Source organism: Myotis yumanensis, unplaced genomic scaffold (genome assembly GCF_028538775.1).
Source record: "Myotis yumanensis isolate MYYU_CA2020_CCGP unplaced genomic scaffold, mMyoYum1.0.hap1 SCAF_7, whole genome shotgun sequence".
In the NCBI taxonomy this organism is placed as follows: Eukaryota; Metazoa; Chordata; class Mammalia; order Chiroptera; family Vespertilionidae; genus Myotis; species Myotis yumanensis.
The window spans coordinates 2,970,790-2,990,805 of record NW_027223758.1 but is presented as its reverse complement, the minus strand read 5'-3'; the positions used below and the strand labels follow the sequence as shown (position 1 = coordinate 2,990,805).

The window sequence follows — 20,016 nt, the reverse complement described above, 5'->3', positions numbered from 1 at the left end:
ACCGCGTTCGCTCTCAGACTGTGTGCTGCCCCTGTGGCTCTGGCCCTGAGGGGTGGGGGAGACTCCCTTGTGTAGGGCCTGGAGCCGGGGTTCCTGCAGAGTTTGGGGCTGCCCTTCATGAGAGGACAGGAGAGGTCCGAGGACAAGGTGGGGGATCCGTGGTGGCCTCTGCCCCTGGCTGGCTTGGTCCCTGCCCATCCCAGTCCCCCCTCCCTGGAACCCTGGCAGCCCCATCAGGTTTGTGGGTCGCTGTCCATGGTACTGACCCAGGGCTCCTGGGACTCCAGCATTCTCTCCTCTCTGAGTCAGCAGTGGCTCTGGTCCAGCCTCTCCCAGAAACTCCAAACCAGAGAGGAGCCCAGGGACCTTGCAGAGCAGAGCGTGGCCAGAGGAAGAAGAGAGAGAAGGACAGAGGTCAACCCTGAGAGATCACCAAGAACTACAAGTTATTCTCAAAAATCTGCAGTTACTCCCCAGAAAGTGTCCCTTCTGGGAAGCTGGGGAAGCACACACCCAAGGAAGCTTCCCTGATGAGGACGGCCCTCACTCTCATCTGGCTGCGCCCCTGCTCTCACGCTCTGCTCCTGCGCGCTGAGCCGAGGCCCACCGAGACCGCGCCGTGAGCGCTCCCTCGGTCAGCGGCCCAGCTAGGGCTCTGCTGCATTTGTCCTTCTGTAAAGTGAGGGTGCCAGCAGCTTCTACCCTGTGGATGGGATGTGTGTGTTCAATGGGGGGACACTCCGAGCTCTGAGCATGGCGTCCGCCTATGGACAGCACTTTCTTAACAGCTAAAGGCTGTGTTCCAACTGGGAAGTGGGGATTGGAGGCACTAAATGTCCTTTATTATATTGAGCCAAAATCTGCGTATTCAAGCTACCTGATGGTGGGCTGACTGAGCTGTGCACGGCTGAGACTTGTGGCCGGAAGTAGCTAAGCCCTAAGCTGCACATAATCCACGGTCCCCTCCCCATGGTGGCTTCTCAGGCAATAAGATGACTCAGTGCCTCCTGGTCCCATCCCGTCCTGTCCCCTGGTCCTCCACCTTCGGTTCAGAAATGCCAGCAGTTCCGGGAAAGTGCGAGGGCCCCCCCAGCCACGTGCTGGGCTCCTCAGATGCGGGTCCTGGGGTGCCGCTCAGCGCTCGGCCGTCTTCTGTTCCAGCTGCGTGTGCTGTGGACCGTGTGTGCTGCTGGGCAGCAGGCCTTTGACTCTGGGGCCGCGGCAGCACCCAGGCATGTAGGTGCCCCTTAGGTGAGGGACATAGGTCGCCAAGGGCATAGGTCGCCAGAAAAGTGCTGGCCCTGGGAAGCCCTGGGCCGTCACCTGGAAAGAACCTTCCTGCTCTCTCTGCTCCCGGGTCCTTCTGACATGAAGTCAGGCCCCCGAGGTCCAGTCCCTTCCACCTCCAGCACTTCCCGTCCCAGGGCGGCAAGGTGACGAGTGTGGTGGTCACTGACCCAAGGGCCCTTCCCCAGCAGAGGCGCCACCTGTTCCCATCTCTCCACCGGGTGCTCTGAATTCAGGACGCCCGCGGGAACCCCGTCCTCTCCCGGAGCCTGCACGGGCCGGCACCTGTGGCTTCTCTCGGGAGCCGTCCGGGTGTAGAGCTGTCCCCTTGCTTCAGGGACCCACTAGCTGCTCTGTCCCAGCTCTTTCCCCACCTGCTGGGCTCACTCTCGGTGTCGACGGAGCACCCCCTGGTGTGGGCGCGTTGGAACTTACCAGCCAGCTCCAGCAGTGAGCACGGAACCTGCTTTTCCAGCGAGACCGTGTGGAGTGACTCGCGTCATTGTTCCCGCCCTGGAAGCCCTGGTGTCAGGGTCTGAGGAGCATCCTGTTCCGTCCAGAGTCTGCCCTGGAGGTGAGGAGGTTGCCCCTGTGAGCCGGCCTGGCTGGGCTGGCCGCCTGCTGGGCCCCTGCCGGCCCAGGAAGCCATTCTCAGACTCAGTGTCACTAAGCCGCTGGGGTTTGCAAAATCTTAAGCGATACTTAGCACCTTCTCACGCACCGCACCGCGGGCTGCTGGGGGAGCCGTCAAGTGGCTGAGTCCGGGGCTGCCCCTTTACCTAAACACACTGGGACTCATGAGAGAGGGCCAGCCCGTACAACCCCAGCGCGGGGTCTTCCGGAGGGGGGAACGGGCGGTGACCACCTCAGCGAGAACCCCTGGCTGACCATCTGCACCGGAGGCGGCCCCTCACCCACCACCCTGCCGCTCCTGTCTGCCGACACCAGGCCCGGCCAGCTTCCCGCCCGAGCTCACCGCTGCCCACCAGCTGCCCTGGGCACACACTGACCTCTATGGTTGGGCCATTCATTTCCCTCCGTCTCCCTCACAGAACCACCCATGGGGGCCAGAGAAGGCGGGAGCGTAGTCACAGAGACATTAGGAGAGCAAGACAGGCATTTCTCCCTGGACTGAAACAATCTATGTTCCATCACTCATTTTATAGCAAAATTCTACAGCAGCACCTGAACCACTGTTTTTAAAATTCCAACAGTGCAGCGTATGCATGAAAAGCCAAGGTCCATGATTTCCTCTAGCCGTCTTGTGGCTTTTATTTCTGTTTTTTAACCTTGGCTCCATCTGAGTTTTGTTTGTTCGTTTGTTTTTTGGTGAGAGGGTACAGGTCTCAGGAACTAATTTGGGTTGTCTTAAGGGGGGGGGGGGACGGGGGGCGGAATATTTACTCAGGAGTGAGGGCTGCAGGCACAGCTGAGTCAAGGAGCTGGAACCATATCGTGGCGCTCTCCTGTCTCCTGTTCGGGCTTCATTCTTCTGTGGGTCTTTCCCACAAGTTGGGGAAATGGTGCCAACAGCCACAAAAGCACGTTCTCACTCAGCAAGCCCGGAGCGAAAGGCCTGTGGCTGGCCCTCACGGATGAGCGTGGTGCGGGGCTACAAGCGGCCTGCGTTCCTCCAATGAGGGCCTGCCCGGGTCTTTCCAATGCGCTGATGGCCAGGTCTGGAGGCGGGTGGGCAGATCCCGGGAAGCACAGGGGGGTCCTGGGAAAGGGCAGAGGGCGCAGCCTCCTGGCTTTGCAGATGGACACCCACCTTCTCCGTCCGCTCAGGTGCCATCTCTATCCCACGTGGCAGAAGTTCTGGCCTCTCTCCTGCCTGTCCACTCGGACCTGTCGCACTGTCCTCACGGAAGCCTCCTTTCACGTGCTCCCATCGCAGTACCGCTGGGGCCTCCCTGTCTCGCACTGACCCGCCACTCCACCTTCTGGAACGTTCCTGGCTATCCTTAGATTATGTTATTTTCCTACTTGAATTTTAGAATTAGCCTGTCTCTTCCCCAGTCACTCTCATGTTTTATTTGGACAAATGCATAGACCAAGCAGAGCCCATCCATGCCCCCCGTCTCTCCCGCCGTCAGCCTCTTTTTCCTCCTGTAGTCACATTGCACAGGGCTGAGCAGATGCATTCCTCTTTGCTTGTTGCAGGGGTGGGGGCTGGGCTGCTCCCCTGTTCCCAGAAGTGGGGGGTAGAGTGCAGAAAAGGGGCACAGCCTGAGCCCTCGTGCGTGCTGTGCGCCTTGGCAAGAGAAGGCAGACCCCCGAGCCAGCACCCTCCTGGTGCAGACTCTGTCTGGTCTCCAGACTGGAGGGCTGGGAGCCGAGGACAGGCCTCGCCCACCCCCTGAAGCCAGCATTGGCCTGAGTTTCCTCTCCAAGCCGGGGACCCAGTCTGGTCAGGTGGGGCTGCAGGGCCATGGCCTCCTCCCCCAGGCCAGACCCCACAGCCCATGGGGCCCCGCCCAGCCCCCAGAAGTAACTATTTATGCTGCCTGCACTCAGCGAGGTGCCGTATTTTAAATGTTTTGACATTTAAAATCTGTGTTGGATACATTCTCTCTGTTTAAATTATACCCGGCTGTGGTGACTCACAGGGAATCAGCTTGTCTTCTGGGCCCAGGCCCAGCCCCCTGAGCAGAGGGCGGGAGATGCTGCAAACCTCCTGTGGCCCCGGGCTCGGAGCAGGCAGACTCCAGGCTGGGTGGGGGCCTGTGTCTGCCGGTCACCCCAATAGACCAAGCGCCCCAGCCAGCGGGTCTGACGGGCTGTCTCCTTTTCTCCGCAGATCAATACCTTCATGTCTTTCGTGTTCCCCATGGTGGTCATCTCCATCCTCAATACCATCATCGCCAACAAACTGACAGTCATGGTCCGCCAGGCAGCCGAGCAGGGCCACATGTGCACCGTTGGGGACAAGCACAGCTCGTTTAGCATGTCCGTCGAGCCCGGGCGGGTCCAGGCTCTGCGCCACGGAGTCGGAGTATTACGTACGTAACCACTGGGCCTTCTGGGAGGGCGGTGGGGTAGCCAGGGACCAGCAGAGCAGTGAGTGCTACACCTCACATACGGCAATGTTTAAAGACCTGTGGGTGGAGCCAAGACTCAGAGTGCTGGCTCCACCAGGGCAGTGCTGCTCTTCACTGCACTTATCCATCCACCCACCATCTACCACACACTCACTCATCCATCCACCCACCACCTACCACACACTCACTCACTCATCCACCCACCACCTACCACACACTCACTCATCCATCCACCCACCACCTACCACACACTCACTCATCCATCCACCCACCATCTACCACACACTCACTCATCCATCCACCCACCATCTACCACACACTCACTCACTCATCCACCCACCCACCATCTACCACACACTCACTCACTCATCCACCCACCATCTACCACACACTCACTCATCCATCCACCCACCATCTACCACACACTCACTCACTCATCCACCCACCCACCACCTACCACACACTCACTCATCCATCCACCCACCACCTACCACACACTCACTCATCCATCCACCCACCATCTACCACACACTCACTCATCCATCCACCCACCATCTACCACACACTCACTCACTCATCCACCGACCCACCATCTACCACACACTCACTCACTCATCCACCCACCATCTACCACACACTCACTCATCCATCCACCCACCATCTACCACACACTCACTCATCCATCCACCCACCATCTACCACACACTCACTCATCCATCCACCCACCATCTACCACACGCTCACTCATCCATCCACCCACCACCTACCACACACTCACTCATCAACCCGTCACTCATCCATCCACCCACCATCTACCACACGCTCACTCATCCATCCACCCACCACCTACCACACACTCACTCATCAACCCGTCACTCATCCACCCACCCACCATCTACCACACACTCACTCACTCATCCACCCACAACCTACCACACACTCACTCATCCACGACCACCTACCACACACTCACTCATCCACCCACCACCTACCACACACTCACTCATCCATCCACCCACCATCTACCACACACTCACTCATCCATCCACCCACCATCTACCACACACTCACTCACTCATCCACCCACCATCTACCACACACTCACTCATCCATCCACCCACCATCTACCACACACTCACTCATCCATCCACCCACCAGCTACCACACACTCACTCACTCATCCACCCACCATCTACCACACACTCACTCATCCATCCACCCACCACCTACCACACACTCACTCATCCATCCACCCACCACCTACCACACACTCACTCATCCACCCACCCACCATCTACCACACACTCACTCACTCATCAACCCACCATCTACCACACACTCACTCACTCATCAACCCACCATCTACCACACACTCACTCACTCATCCACCCACCACCTACCACACACTCACTCATCCATCCACCATCTACCACACACTCACTCATCCATCCACCCACCATCTACCACACACTCACTCACTCATCCACCCACCATCTACCACACACTCACTCATCCATCCACCCACCATCTACCACACACTCACTCATCCATCCACCCACCATCTACCACACACTCACTCATCCATCCACCCACCATCTACCACACACTCACTCATCCATCCATCCACCATCTACCACACACTCACTCACTCATCCACCCACCATCTACCACACACTCACTCACTCATCCACCCACCACCTACCACACACTCACTCATCCACCCACCACCTACCACACACTCACTCATCCACCCACCATCTACCACACACTCACTCACTCATCCACCCACAACCTACCACACACTCACTCATCCACCCACCATCTACCACACACTCACTCATCCATCCACCCACCATCTACCACACACTCACTCATCCACCCACCACCTACCACACACTCACTCATCCACCCACCATCTACCACACACTCACTCACTCATCCACCCACCCACCATCTACCACACACTCACTCACTCATCCACCCACCATCTACCACACACTCACTCATCCATCCACCCACCACCTACCACACACTCACTCATCAACCCGTCACTCATCCATCCACCCACCATCTACCACACACTCACTCATCCATCCACCCACCATCTACCACACACTCACTCATCCATCCACCCACCACCTACCACACACTCACTCACTCATCCACCCACCCACCATCTACCACACACTCACTCATCCACCCACCCACCATCTACCACACACTCACTCATCCATCCACCCACCATCTACCACACACTCACTCATCAACCCGTCACTCATCCACCCACCCACCATCTACCACACACTCACTCATCCACCCACCCACCATCTACCACACACTCACTCATCCATCCACCCACCATCTACCAAACACTCACTCATCCATCCACCCACCATCTACCACACACTCACTCATCCATCCACCCACCACCTACCACACACTCACTCACTCATCCACCCACCCACCATCTACCACACACTCACTCATCCACCCACCCACCATCTACCACACACTCACTCATCCATCCACCCACCATCTACCACACACTCACTCACTCATCCACCCACAACCTACCACACACTCACTCATCCACCCACCATCTACCACAAACTCACTCATCCATCCACCCACCATCTACCACACACTCACTCATCCACCCACCCACCATCTACCACACACTCACTCATCCATCCACCCACCATCTACCACACACTCACTCATCCACCCACCCACCATCTACCACACACTCACTCATCCATCCACCCACCATCTACCACACACTCACTCATCCATCCACCCACCATCTACCACACACTCACTCATCCATCCACCCACCACCTACCACACACTCACTCACTCATCCACCCACCCACCATCTACCACACACTCACTCATCCACCCACCCACCATCTACCACACACTCACTCATCCATCCACCCACCATCTACCACACACTCACTCATCAACCCGTCACTCATCCACCCACCCACCATCTACCACACACTCACTCATCCACCCACCCACCATCTACCACACACTCACTCATCCATCCACCCACCATCTACCACACACTCACTCATCCATCCACCCACCATCTACCACACACTCACTCATCCATCCACCCACCACCTACCACACACTCACTCACTCATCCACCCACCCACCATCTACCACACACTCAGTCATCCACCCACCCACCATCTACCACACACTCACTCATCCATCCACCCACCATCTACCACACACTCACTCACTCATCCACCCACAACCTACCACACACTCACTCATCCACCCACCATCTACCACACACTCACTCATCCATCCACCCACCATCTACCACACAATCACTCATCCACCCACCCACCATCTACCACACACTCACTCATCCATCAACCCACCATCTAACACACACTCACTCATCCACCCACCCACCATCTACCACACACTCACTCATCCATCCACCCACCATCTACCACACACTCACTCATCCATCCACCCACCATCTACCACACACTCACTCATCCATCCACCCACCACCTACCACACACTCACTCACTCATCCACCCACCCACCATCTACCACACACTCACTCATCCACCCACCCACCATCTACCACACACTCACTCACTCATCCACCCACCACCTACCACACACTCACTCATCCACCCACCACCTACCACACACTCACTCATCCACCCACCACCTACCACACACTCACTCATCCATCCACCCACCATCTACCACACACTCACTCATCCATCCACCCACCATCTACCACACACTCACTCATCCATCCACCCACCATCTACCACACACTCACTCATCCATCCACCCACCATCTACCACACACTCACTCATCCATCCACCCACCAGCTACCACACACTCACTCACTCATCCACCCACCATCTACCACACACTCACTCATCCATCCACCCACCACCTACCACACACTCACTCATCCATCCACCCACCACCTACCACACACTCACTCATCCACCCACCCACCATCTACCACACACTCACTCACTCATCAACCCACCATCTACCACACACTCACTCACTCATCAACCCACCATCTACCACACACTCACTCATCCACCCACCACCTACCACACACTCACTCATCCATCCACCATATACCACACACTCACTCATCCATCCACCCACGATCTACCACACACTCACTCACTCATCCACCCACCATCTACCACACACTCACTCATCCATCCACCCACCATCTACCACACACTCACTCATCCACCCACCCACCATCTACCACACACTCAGTCATCCACCCACCCACCATCTACCACACACTCACTCATCCATCCACCCACCATCTACCACACACTCACTCACTCATCCACCCACCACCTACCACACACTCACTCATCCACCCACCACCTACCACACACTCACTCATCCACCCACCATCTACCACACACTCACTCACTCATCCACCCACAACCTACCACACACTCACTCATCCACCCACCATCTACCACACACTCACTCATCCATCCACCCACCATCTACCACACACTCACTCATCCACCCACCACCTACCACACACACACTCATCCACCCACCATCTACCACACACTCACTCATCCATCCACCACCTACCACACACTCACTCACTCATCCACCCACCAACTACCACACACTCACTCATCCACCCACCATCTACCACACACTCACTCATCCATCCACCCACCATCTACCACACACTCACTCACTCATCCACCCACCATCTACCACACACTCACTCATCCATCCACCCACCATCTACCACACACTCACTCATCCATCCACCCACCACCTACCACACACTCACTCACTCATCCACCCACCACCTACCACACACTCACTCATCCATCCACCATCTACCACACACTCACTCATCCATCCACCCACCATCTACCACACACTCACTAACTCATCCACCCACCATCTACCACACACTCACTCATCCATCCACCCACCATCTACCACACACTCACTCATCCATCCACCCACCATCTACCACACACTCAATCACTCATCCACCCACCATCTACCACACACTCACTCACTCATCCACCCACCACCTACCACACACTCACTCACTCATCCACCCACCATCTACCACACACTCACTCATCCATCCACCCACCATCTACCACACACTCACTCATCCACCCACCACCTACCACACACTCACTCATCCACCCACCATCAACCACACACTCACTCATCCATCCACCCACCATCTACCAAACACTCACTCATCCACCCACCACCTACCACACACTCACTCATCCACCCACCATCTACCACACACTCACTCATCCATCCACCCACCATCTACCACACACTCACTCATCCACCCACCACCTACCACACACTCACTCATCCACCCACCGTCTACCACACACTCACTCATCCATCCACCCACCATCTACCACACACTCACTCATCCACCCACCACCTACCACACACTCACCCATCCACCCACCATCTACCACACACTCACTCACTCATCCACCCACCACCTACCACACACTCACTCATCCACCCACCACCTACCACACACTCACTCATCCATCCACCATCTACCACACACTCACTCATCCATCCACCCACCATCTACCACACACTCACTCATCCATCCACCCACCATCTACCACACACTCACTCACTCATCCACCCACCATCTACCACACACTCACTCATCCATCCACCCACCATCTACCACACACTCACTCATCCATCCACCCACCAGCTACCACACACTCACTCACTCATCCACCCACCACCTACCACACACTCACTCATCCACCCACCACCTACCACACACTCACTCTCTCATCCACCCACCATCTACCACACACACTCATCCATCCACCCACCACCTACCACACACTCACTCATCCATCCACCCACCAGCTACCACACACTCACTCACTCATCCACCCACCACCTACCACACATTCACTCATCCACCCACCACCTACCACACACTCACTCACTCATCCACCCACCATCTACCACACAATCACTCATCCATCCTCTCACCACCTACCACACACTAACTCATCCATCCACCCACCATTTACCACTCACTCACTCATCCACCCACCCACCATCTACCACACACTCACTCATCCATCCACCCACCATCTACCACACACTCACTCACTCATCCACCAACCATCAACCACACACTCACTCACTCATCCACCCACCATCTACCACACACTCACTCATCCATCCACCCACCACCTACCACACACTCACTCATCCATCCACCCACCATCTACCACTCACTCACTCATCCACCCACCCACCATCTACCACACACTCACTCACTCATCCACCCACCATCTACCACACACTCACTCATCCACCCACCATCTACCACACACTCACTCATCCACCCACCCACCATCTACCACACACTCACTCATCCATCCACCCACCATCTACCACACACTCACTCATCCATCCACCCACCATCTACCACACACTCACTCATCCATCCACCCACCATCTACCACACACTCTCTCATCCACCCACCCACCATCTACCACACACTCACTCATCCATCCACCCACCATCTACCACACACTCACTCACTCATCAACCCACCATCTACCACACACTCACTCATCCATCCACCCACCATCTACCACACACTCACTCATCCACCCACCCACCATCTACCACACACTCACTCACCCATCCACTCACCATCTACCACACACTCACTCATCCATCCACCCACCATCTACCACACACTCACTCATCCATCCACCCACCATCTACCACACACTCACTCATCCATCCACCCACCATCTACCACACACTCACTCATCCACCCACCCACCATCTACCACACACTCACTCATCCACCCACCCACCATCTACCACACACTCACTCATCCATCCACCCACCATCTACCACACACTCACTCATCCATCCACCCACCATCTACCACACACTCACTCATCCATCCACCCACCACCTACCACACACTCACTCACTCATCCACCCACCCACCATCTACCACACACTCACTCATCCACCCCCCACCATCTACCACACACTCACTCATCCATCCACCCACCATCTACCACACACTCACTCATCAACCCGTCACTCATCCATCCACCCACCACCTACCACACACTCACTCATCCATCCACCCACCACCTACCACACACTCACTCATCCATCCACCCACCACCTACCACACACTCACTCATCCATCCACCCACCATCTACCACACACTCACTCATCCATCCACCCACCATCTACCACACACTCACTCATCCACCCACCCACCACCTACCACACACTCACTCATCCACCCACCATCTACCACACACTCACTCACTCATCCACCCACCATCTACCACACATTCACTCATCCACCCACCATCTACCACACACTCACTCATCCAGCCACCCACCATCTACTACACACTCACTCATCCATCCACCCACCATCTACCACACACTCACTCATCCACCCACCCACCATCTACCACACACTCACTCATCCATCCACCCACCATCTACCACACACTCACTCATCCATCCACCCACCATGTACCACACACTCACTCATCCATCAACCCACCATCTACCACACACTCACTCATCCACCCACCCACCATCTACCACACACTCACTCATCCATCCACTCACCATCTACCACACACTCACTCATCCATCCACCCACCATCTACCACACACTCACTCATCCATCCACCCACCATCTACCACACACTCACTCATCCATCCACCCACCATCTACCACACACTCACTCATCCACCCACCCACCATCTACCACACACTCACTTATCCATCCACCCACCATCTACCACACACTCACTCATCCATCCACCCACCATCTACCACACACTCACTCATCCACCCACCCACCATCTACCACACACTCACTCATCCATCCACCCACCATCTACCACACACTCACTCATCCATCCACCCACCATCTACCACTCACTCACTCATCCATCTACCCACCACCTACCACACACTCACTCATCCATCCACCCACCAACTACCACACACTCACTCATCCATCCACCCACCATCTACCACACACTCACTCATCCACCCACCATCTACCACACACTCACTCACTCATCCACCCACCATCTACCACACACTCACTCATCCATCCACCCACCATCTACCACACACTCACTCACTCATCCACCCACCACCTACCACACACTCACTCACTCATCCACCCACCACCTACCACACACTCACTCATCCATCCACCCACCATCTACCACACACTCACTCATCCACCCACCCACCATCTACCACACACTCACTCATCCATCCACCCACCATCTACCACACACTCACTCATCCACCCACCCACCATCTACCACACACTCACTCATCCATCCACCCACCATCTACCACACACTCACTCACTCATCCACCCACCATCTACCACACACTCACTCATCCACCCACCCACCACCTACCACACACTCACTCATCCACCCACCATCTACCACACACTCACTCACTCATCCACCCACCATCTACCACACACTCACTCATCCACCCACCATCTACCACACACTCACTCATCCACCCACCCACCATCTACCACACACTCACTCATCCACCCACCCACCATCTACCACACACTCTCTCATCCATCCACCCACCATCTACCACACACTCACTCATCCATCCACCCACCATCTACCACACACTCACTCATCCATCCACCCACCATCTACCACACACTCACTCATCCACCCAGCCACCATCTACCACACACTCACTCATCCATCCGCCCACCATCTACCACACACTCACTCATCCACCCACCCACCATTTACCACACACTCACTCATCCATCCACCCACCATCCACCACACACTCACTCATCCACCCACCATCTACCACACACTCACTCATCCACCCACCCACCACCTACCACACACTCACTCATCCACCCACCCACCATCTACCACACACTCACTCACTCATCCACCCACCATCTACCACACACTCACTCACTCATCCACCCACCATCTACCACACACTCACTCATCCACCCACCATCTACCACACACTCACTCATCCACCCACCCACCATCTACCACACACTCACTCATCCATCCACCATCTACCACACACTCACTCATCCACCCACCACCTACCACACACTCACTCATCCACCCACCATCTACCACACACTCACTCATCCACCCACCATCTACCACACACTCACTCACTCTTCCACCCACCATCTACCACACACTCACTCATTCATCCACCCACCATCTACCACACACTCACTCACTCATCCACCCACCATCTACCACACACTCACTCACTCATCCACCCACCATCTACCACACACTCACTCACTCATCCACCCACCATCTACCACACACTCACTCATCCACCCACCATCTACCACACACTCACTCATCCATCCACCCACCATCTACCACACACTCACTCACTCATCCACCCACCATCTACCCCACACTCACTCATCCACCCACCCACCATCTACCACACACTCACTCACTCATCCACCCACCATCTACCACACACTCACTCATCCACCCACCCACCATCTACCACACACTCACTCACTCATCCACCCACCATCTACCACACACTCACTCATCCACCCACCCACCACCTACCACACACTCACTCATCCACCCACCATCTACCACACACTCACTCACTCATCCAGCCACCATCTACCACACACTCACTCATCCATCCACCCACCATCTACCACACACTCACTCATCCATCCACCCACCATCTACCACACACTCACTCATCCATCCACCCACCACCTACCACACACTCACTCACTCATCCACCATCTACCACACACTCACTCATCCATCCACCATCTACCACACACTCACTCATCCATCCACCCACCATCTACCACACACTCACTCATCCATCCACCATCTACCACACACTCACTCACTCATCCACCCACCATCTACCACACACTCACTCACTCATCCACCCACTACTACCACACACTCACTCATCCATCCACCCACCATCTACCACACACTCACTCACTCATCCACCCACCATCTACCACACACTCACTCATCCATCCACCCACCATCTACCACACACTCACTCATCCATCCACCATCTACCACACACTCACTCATCCACCCACCATCTACCACACACTCACTCATCCACCCACCATCTACCACACACTCACTCATCCATCCACCCACCATCTACCACACACTCACTCACTCATCCATCCACCATCTACCACACACTCACTCACTCATCCACCCACCATCTACCACACACTCACTCATCCACCCACCACCTACCACACACTCACTCATCCACCCACCCACCATCTACCACACACTCACTCATCCATCCACCCACCATCTACCACACACTCACTCATCCACCCACCCACCACCTACCACACACTCACTCATCCATCCACCCACCATCTACCACACACTCACTCATCCATCCACCCACCATCTACCACACACTCACTCATCCATCCACCCACCATCTACCACACACTCACTCATCCATCCACCCACCATCTACCACACACTCAGTCATCCATCCACCCACCACCTACCACACACTCACTCATCCATCCACCCACCACCTACCACACATTCACTCATCCATCCACCCACCATCTACCACACACACACTCACTCATCCACCCACCATCTACCACACACTCACTCATTCACTCATCAACCCTTTGCTCACTCATCCCCCCTCTCATTCTTCCATTTCTTCATGCACCCATCAACAAGTCTCCTGAGCGCCAACTCTGGGTCAGACCACTTGCCCCAGAGCCAAGGCAGCAGTGGCAGGGTCACCCCTCCATTCCAGTGGGAGCACAGGCTGCACCAGAGGAAGCAAATACACACATCACACATGTTCAGACAGGGATGAGCATGAAGAGGAAAATAAAACCATGACCTGGCAGCCAGGAGGGGCTCTCTGAGGACGTGATGTCCAGCTGAGATCAGCAGGACCAGGAGCCGATCTTTAGATAGATAGATAGATAGATAGATAGATAAAAACATCAATGATGAGAGAGACTCATTGATTGATTGGCTGCCCAGAAGCCGATCTTGGCAACAGAGCTGCAGACTGAGGGCACAGCTCTGCAAAGGCCCTGGGGTGGTGGGACCTGGCGAGAAAGCTGGCTGGTGCTGAGAGTGGAATCGTAGGCTTGTCCTTGTGACTGGCTTCTGTCACTGACCATAAGGCCCTCAAGGTCCATCTATGTAGCATGTCAGCAGTGGAATTGCTGGAGCTCATTCTATTTTTAATTTTTGTAAGAACAGCCATACTGTTTCCCATAGTGGCTGCACCATTGTACTTTCTCACCCACAGTGGAGAGAGGTTTGTTTCTCCACATACAGCCAAAAACTGTTATTTGTCTGGTTCATTTGTGTTTTGTTTTGTTTTGTTTTGTTTTGGTAGCAGCTGTTCTGATGGGTGTGAGGTGGCATCTGGTTGTAGTTTGATTTTCATTTCCCTGAGGATTAGGATGTTGAGCATCTTTCCATGTGCTTATTGGCCATTTGTTTGTCCTCTTGGGTGAAATATCTGTTCCAGTCCTTTGTTGCCCATTTATCTATATACAGGGGGTCCCAAAAATGTATATACACTTTAACAGCTGGTACCTCAATTTTGAAAATGAAATCTATTTTATTTTATTATTTGATTTTTTTAAAATATATATTTCATTGATTTTTTACAGAGAGGAAGGGAGAGAGATAGAGAGTTAGAAACATCGATGAGAGAGAAACATCGATCAGCTGCCTCCTGCACATCTCCTACTGGGGATGTGCCCCCAGCCCAGGTACATGCCCTTGACCGGAATCAAACCTGGGACCTTTCAGTCCGCAGGCCGACGCTCTATCCACTGAGCCAAACCGGTTTCGGCTATTATTTGATTTTTTAAGATACTAATATTTTATTTTGATTTTCTAGTAAAATATTTTTATCTGTTTGCATATTTTATTTTTCAATTACAGTTTACATTTATTACTACTTTGTATTAATTTCAGGTGTACAGCATAGTAGTTAGACATGCATATACTTTACAAAGGGATCCTCTTGTTACTAATCAACATTTGGTCAATTGTATTTCTTTTTTATTAAATTAAAGTAATGTGTATTTATTATGATCTCTCAAATTTTGATTATTACACCCTTTACTTTGCTTGCTAAGATGCCAAGTAAAGAGTAAGAGCAGAATAAACATATATTATTTGCATATTATTAAATTCTGTTTGAAGTACATGAGAGTAAATATCCTATATAATAAAAGGATAATATGCAAATCAACCGAACGGCGGAACGACCAGTCGCTATGATGTGCACTGACCACCAAGGGGCAGACGCTTAACCAGGAGCTGCCCCCCCCTCGCCCCCCACCCCGTGGTCAGTACGCTCCCACAGGGGGAGCGCTGCTCAGCCAGAAGCCAGGCTGACAGCTGGCAGCACAGCAGCCCACCTCCACAGCAGCGCTAAGGATGTCCCCTGAGGGCTCCAGGACTGCAAAAGGGTGCAGGCCGGGCTGAGGGAGTCCCCCAACTCCCCAATGCACGAATGTCGTGCACCAGGCCTCTAGTATTTTGATAAACACTGCCTTTATAATTATTCAAAGTGTGTGTATACTTTTTTGGGGACACTCTATATATTTTAAATCCTCACCCGAGGATGTTTTTTATTGATTTTAGAAAGAGAGGGAGCGAGGGAGGGAGGGAGGGAGAGAGAGAGAAATGTGAGAGAGAAACATGGACTGGTTGCCTCCCATATGCCGACCGAGGATAAAGCATACACCCTGAGTAAGTGCCCTGACCAGGAATTGCACCCGCAACCCTTCAGTGCATGGGAACCACTCCAACCAACCAGGGCTGTTTTTGAAGTGTGTGTTTGCTGTTTCATTGTTGAGTTTTAGAAGTTCTCTATATTAACACAGTCCAGGGAAAAGGCAACACAGAATGGAAGAGCATGTTTGCAAATTACGCATCGAGATTCTGTGCTGCCTCTTCCCTGGACTGTGTCCTTGGGGACGGTGTTCACTTTTGAAGCACAGATGATCATCTTCCTTTCTTGCCTGTGTCTTCAGTGACATATCCCAGAAGTCACTGCCAGGCACATGTTGCACAGCTTTTGTCTCGTGTTTTCTTCCGAGAGTTGTATACTCTTCGCTCTTCCCTTTCGGTCCTTGGTCCATTCCGAGCTGACTGCACATTTCTGTGTGGTGTTTGTGTGAGGTGAGGGCCTAGCGCAGGGGTGGGCAAACTTTTTGACTCGAGGGCCACAATGGGTTCTTAAACTGGACCAGAGGGCCGGAACAAAAGCATGGATGGAGTGTTTGTGTGAGCTAATATAAATTCAAAGTAAACATCATTACATAAAAGGGTACGGTCTTTAAGACTGTCCTTTCCCCTTGGACGGTCCCGGCGCCTGGTCACCAGTCACTTCTCGTACAAGGGCCCCTTACTTGGGCTCGCTGTTCTAGCCCAGTGCCGTGCTGTCTCTGCCAGGACCACTTGTTTTGCTTCCTGTAGCTTTGCGGTAAGTTTTGAAACCAGCAATTGAGCCCAGCCTTGTTCTCCCTTAAGTTCTTCTGGCTATTCGGGACCCGCTGAGATTCCATAGGAATTTTAGGGTGACTGCTTCTATTTCTACGAGAAGTGCTGCTGGGATTTTGATGGGATAACATTGAATCTGGGCATCACCTGGGGTGTATTGAGTCTTCACAGCACGAAGCCTTCTGGTCCACAAACATGCCGTCTCCCTCACTTCCCTGAGGCCGGTGTCCGTCTCTGTCTTAGGCGCCGTGGTCATCGCCTTCGTGGTCTGCTGGCTGCCCTACCACGTGCGGCGCCTCATGTTCTGCTACATTTCCGATGAGCAGTGGACCCCGTGAGTACCAGGAGGCTGGGCGGGGCGTGTGCTCCCCAAACAGGAGGGCATGGGGGGCGCTGAGAGGAGCAGGGTAGGGCGGGGGCACCGGTCAGGGCCCTCAGGTGCAGCTGTGACCAGACCAGGGGAGGGACAGATGGGTGCAGGAAAGGAAAGCAGGGCTTAGGAGAGTGCGAGCTGAGAGGGGAGAGGGGTCTGCAGAGCCTCGGGAAGGGCTGGCGCCTGGGTGTGGGGAGGGGTGGCAGCTGGGAGCTGAAGAGGACGCCAGGGGCTGAGAGCGGCCGCCCCCACGCTGTGACACTCCCGGGCCTGTCTGGGATGCAGCCCCAGCACGGAGCTCCCTCCTGCGCAGCAGGGCTGCCAGGCCCCAGGCCCCGGGGCTTCCGAGGGAAGGAACCAACAGGAGGACAAACCAGGATGGGAGCCCCAAGTAAAGGGCTTCTGAGACTCGGGGTGCCTGGTGGTGAAGGGCGCAGCCTGTGAGGGAGTGAGAGCCCTGTGGGTGGAGGCAAACAAGTCAAGAGTAAGGGGCACAGCTGTCAGAAGACCTGATGGGGCCCTGCCCTGGCTGCTTGGTTGAAGTCAGCACCCACTGAGCCCTGCAGCCCTGGGGCCTGGGGTTCTGCACGGGGGCGGGGGGTCACTGCAGGGAGAGGGGGGATGGGCAAAGCGGAGCAGCCACATCCTGCTTGTAACTCAACTCGGCTGACAGGTGCCAGCTGGGACTGCAGTCAGAACTTTAACTTCTCAGGAGAAGCAAGAACCTGGAATTTATTATGAAATGTCCTCACATCAAACAATTATAAGTCGTTTTTAAATTATTGTCCCAAGCCACCATGCCTGCCGGCGGCTGTGGGTCACGCACACGGTCTGAGCGGCCCTCCCACCCCAGGTTCCTCTACGATTTCTACCACTACTTCTACATGCTGACCAACGCCCTCTTCTACGTCAGCTCTGCCGCCAACCCCGTCCTGTACAACCTCGTCTCCGCCAACTTCCGCCAGACCTTCCTGGCCACCCTGGCCTGCCTCTGTCCCCTGTGGGGGCGCAGGAGCAAGAGACCCGCCTTCTCCAGGAAGACCAACAGTGTGTCCAGCAACCACACCTTCTCCAGCAATGTCACCAGGGAGACACTGTACTAGGGCTGGGGAGGGCAGGTGACAGGTGACTGGCGTCAGCAATGCCAGGGAGGGGCAGGGAGGGGGCTGGGAGGGGGCAGGGAGGGGCAGGGAGGGGGCAGGGAGGGGGCAGGGAGGGGGCAGGGAGGGCGCTGGGAGGGGGCAGGGAGGGGGCAGGGAGGGGGCAGGGAGGGGGCTGGGAGGGGGCAGGGAGGGGGCAGGGAGGGGGCAGGGAGGGGGCAGGGAGGGGGCTGGGAGGGGGCAGGGAGGGGGCAGGGAGGGGGCAGGGAGGGGGCTGGGAGGGGGCAGGGAGGGGGCAGGGAGGGGGCAGGGAGGGGGCTGGGAGGGGGCAGGGAGGGGGCAGGGAGGGGCAGGGAGGGGCTGGGAGGGGGCTGGGAGGGGGCAGGGAGGGGGCAGGGAGGGGCAGGGAGGGGCAGGGAGGGGGGGCTGGGAAGGGGCAGGGAGGGGCGGGGAGGGGCGGGGAGGGGGCTGGAGGAGGCTGGCCTGCCGATTGGCCTCCACCTCTATGCCCACTGCCTGGACTGGCAGCTGGGGGTGAGGGGGGGAGGCCTGCACTGGGCCTGGGAC

General features: G+C 55.2%; 1 protein-coding gene across 1 annotated transcript in view; it reads left to right on the top strand.

Moving 5' to 3' along the window:
* The window catches only part of NTSR1 (neurotensin receptor 1), a 35,679-nt gene extending 16,201 nt beyond the window's left edge, over nt 1-19,478 (top strand). The window contains exons 2-4 of the mRNA XM_070421312.1: nt 4,088-4,289; nt 18,220-18,310; nt 19,203-19,478. Of these exons, the coding sequence (XP_070277413.1) occupies nt 4,088-4,289; nt 18,220-18,310; nt 19,203-19,452 (543 nt within the window). The 3' untranslated portion in view covers nt 19,453-19,478. The remainder of the gene's footprint in view (nt 1-4,087; nt 4,290-18,219; nt 18,311-19,202) is intronic.
* The last annotated feature ends 538 nt before the right edge of the window (nt 19,479-20,016 follow it).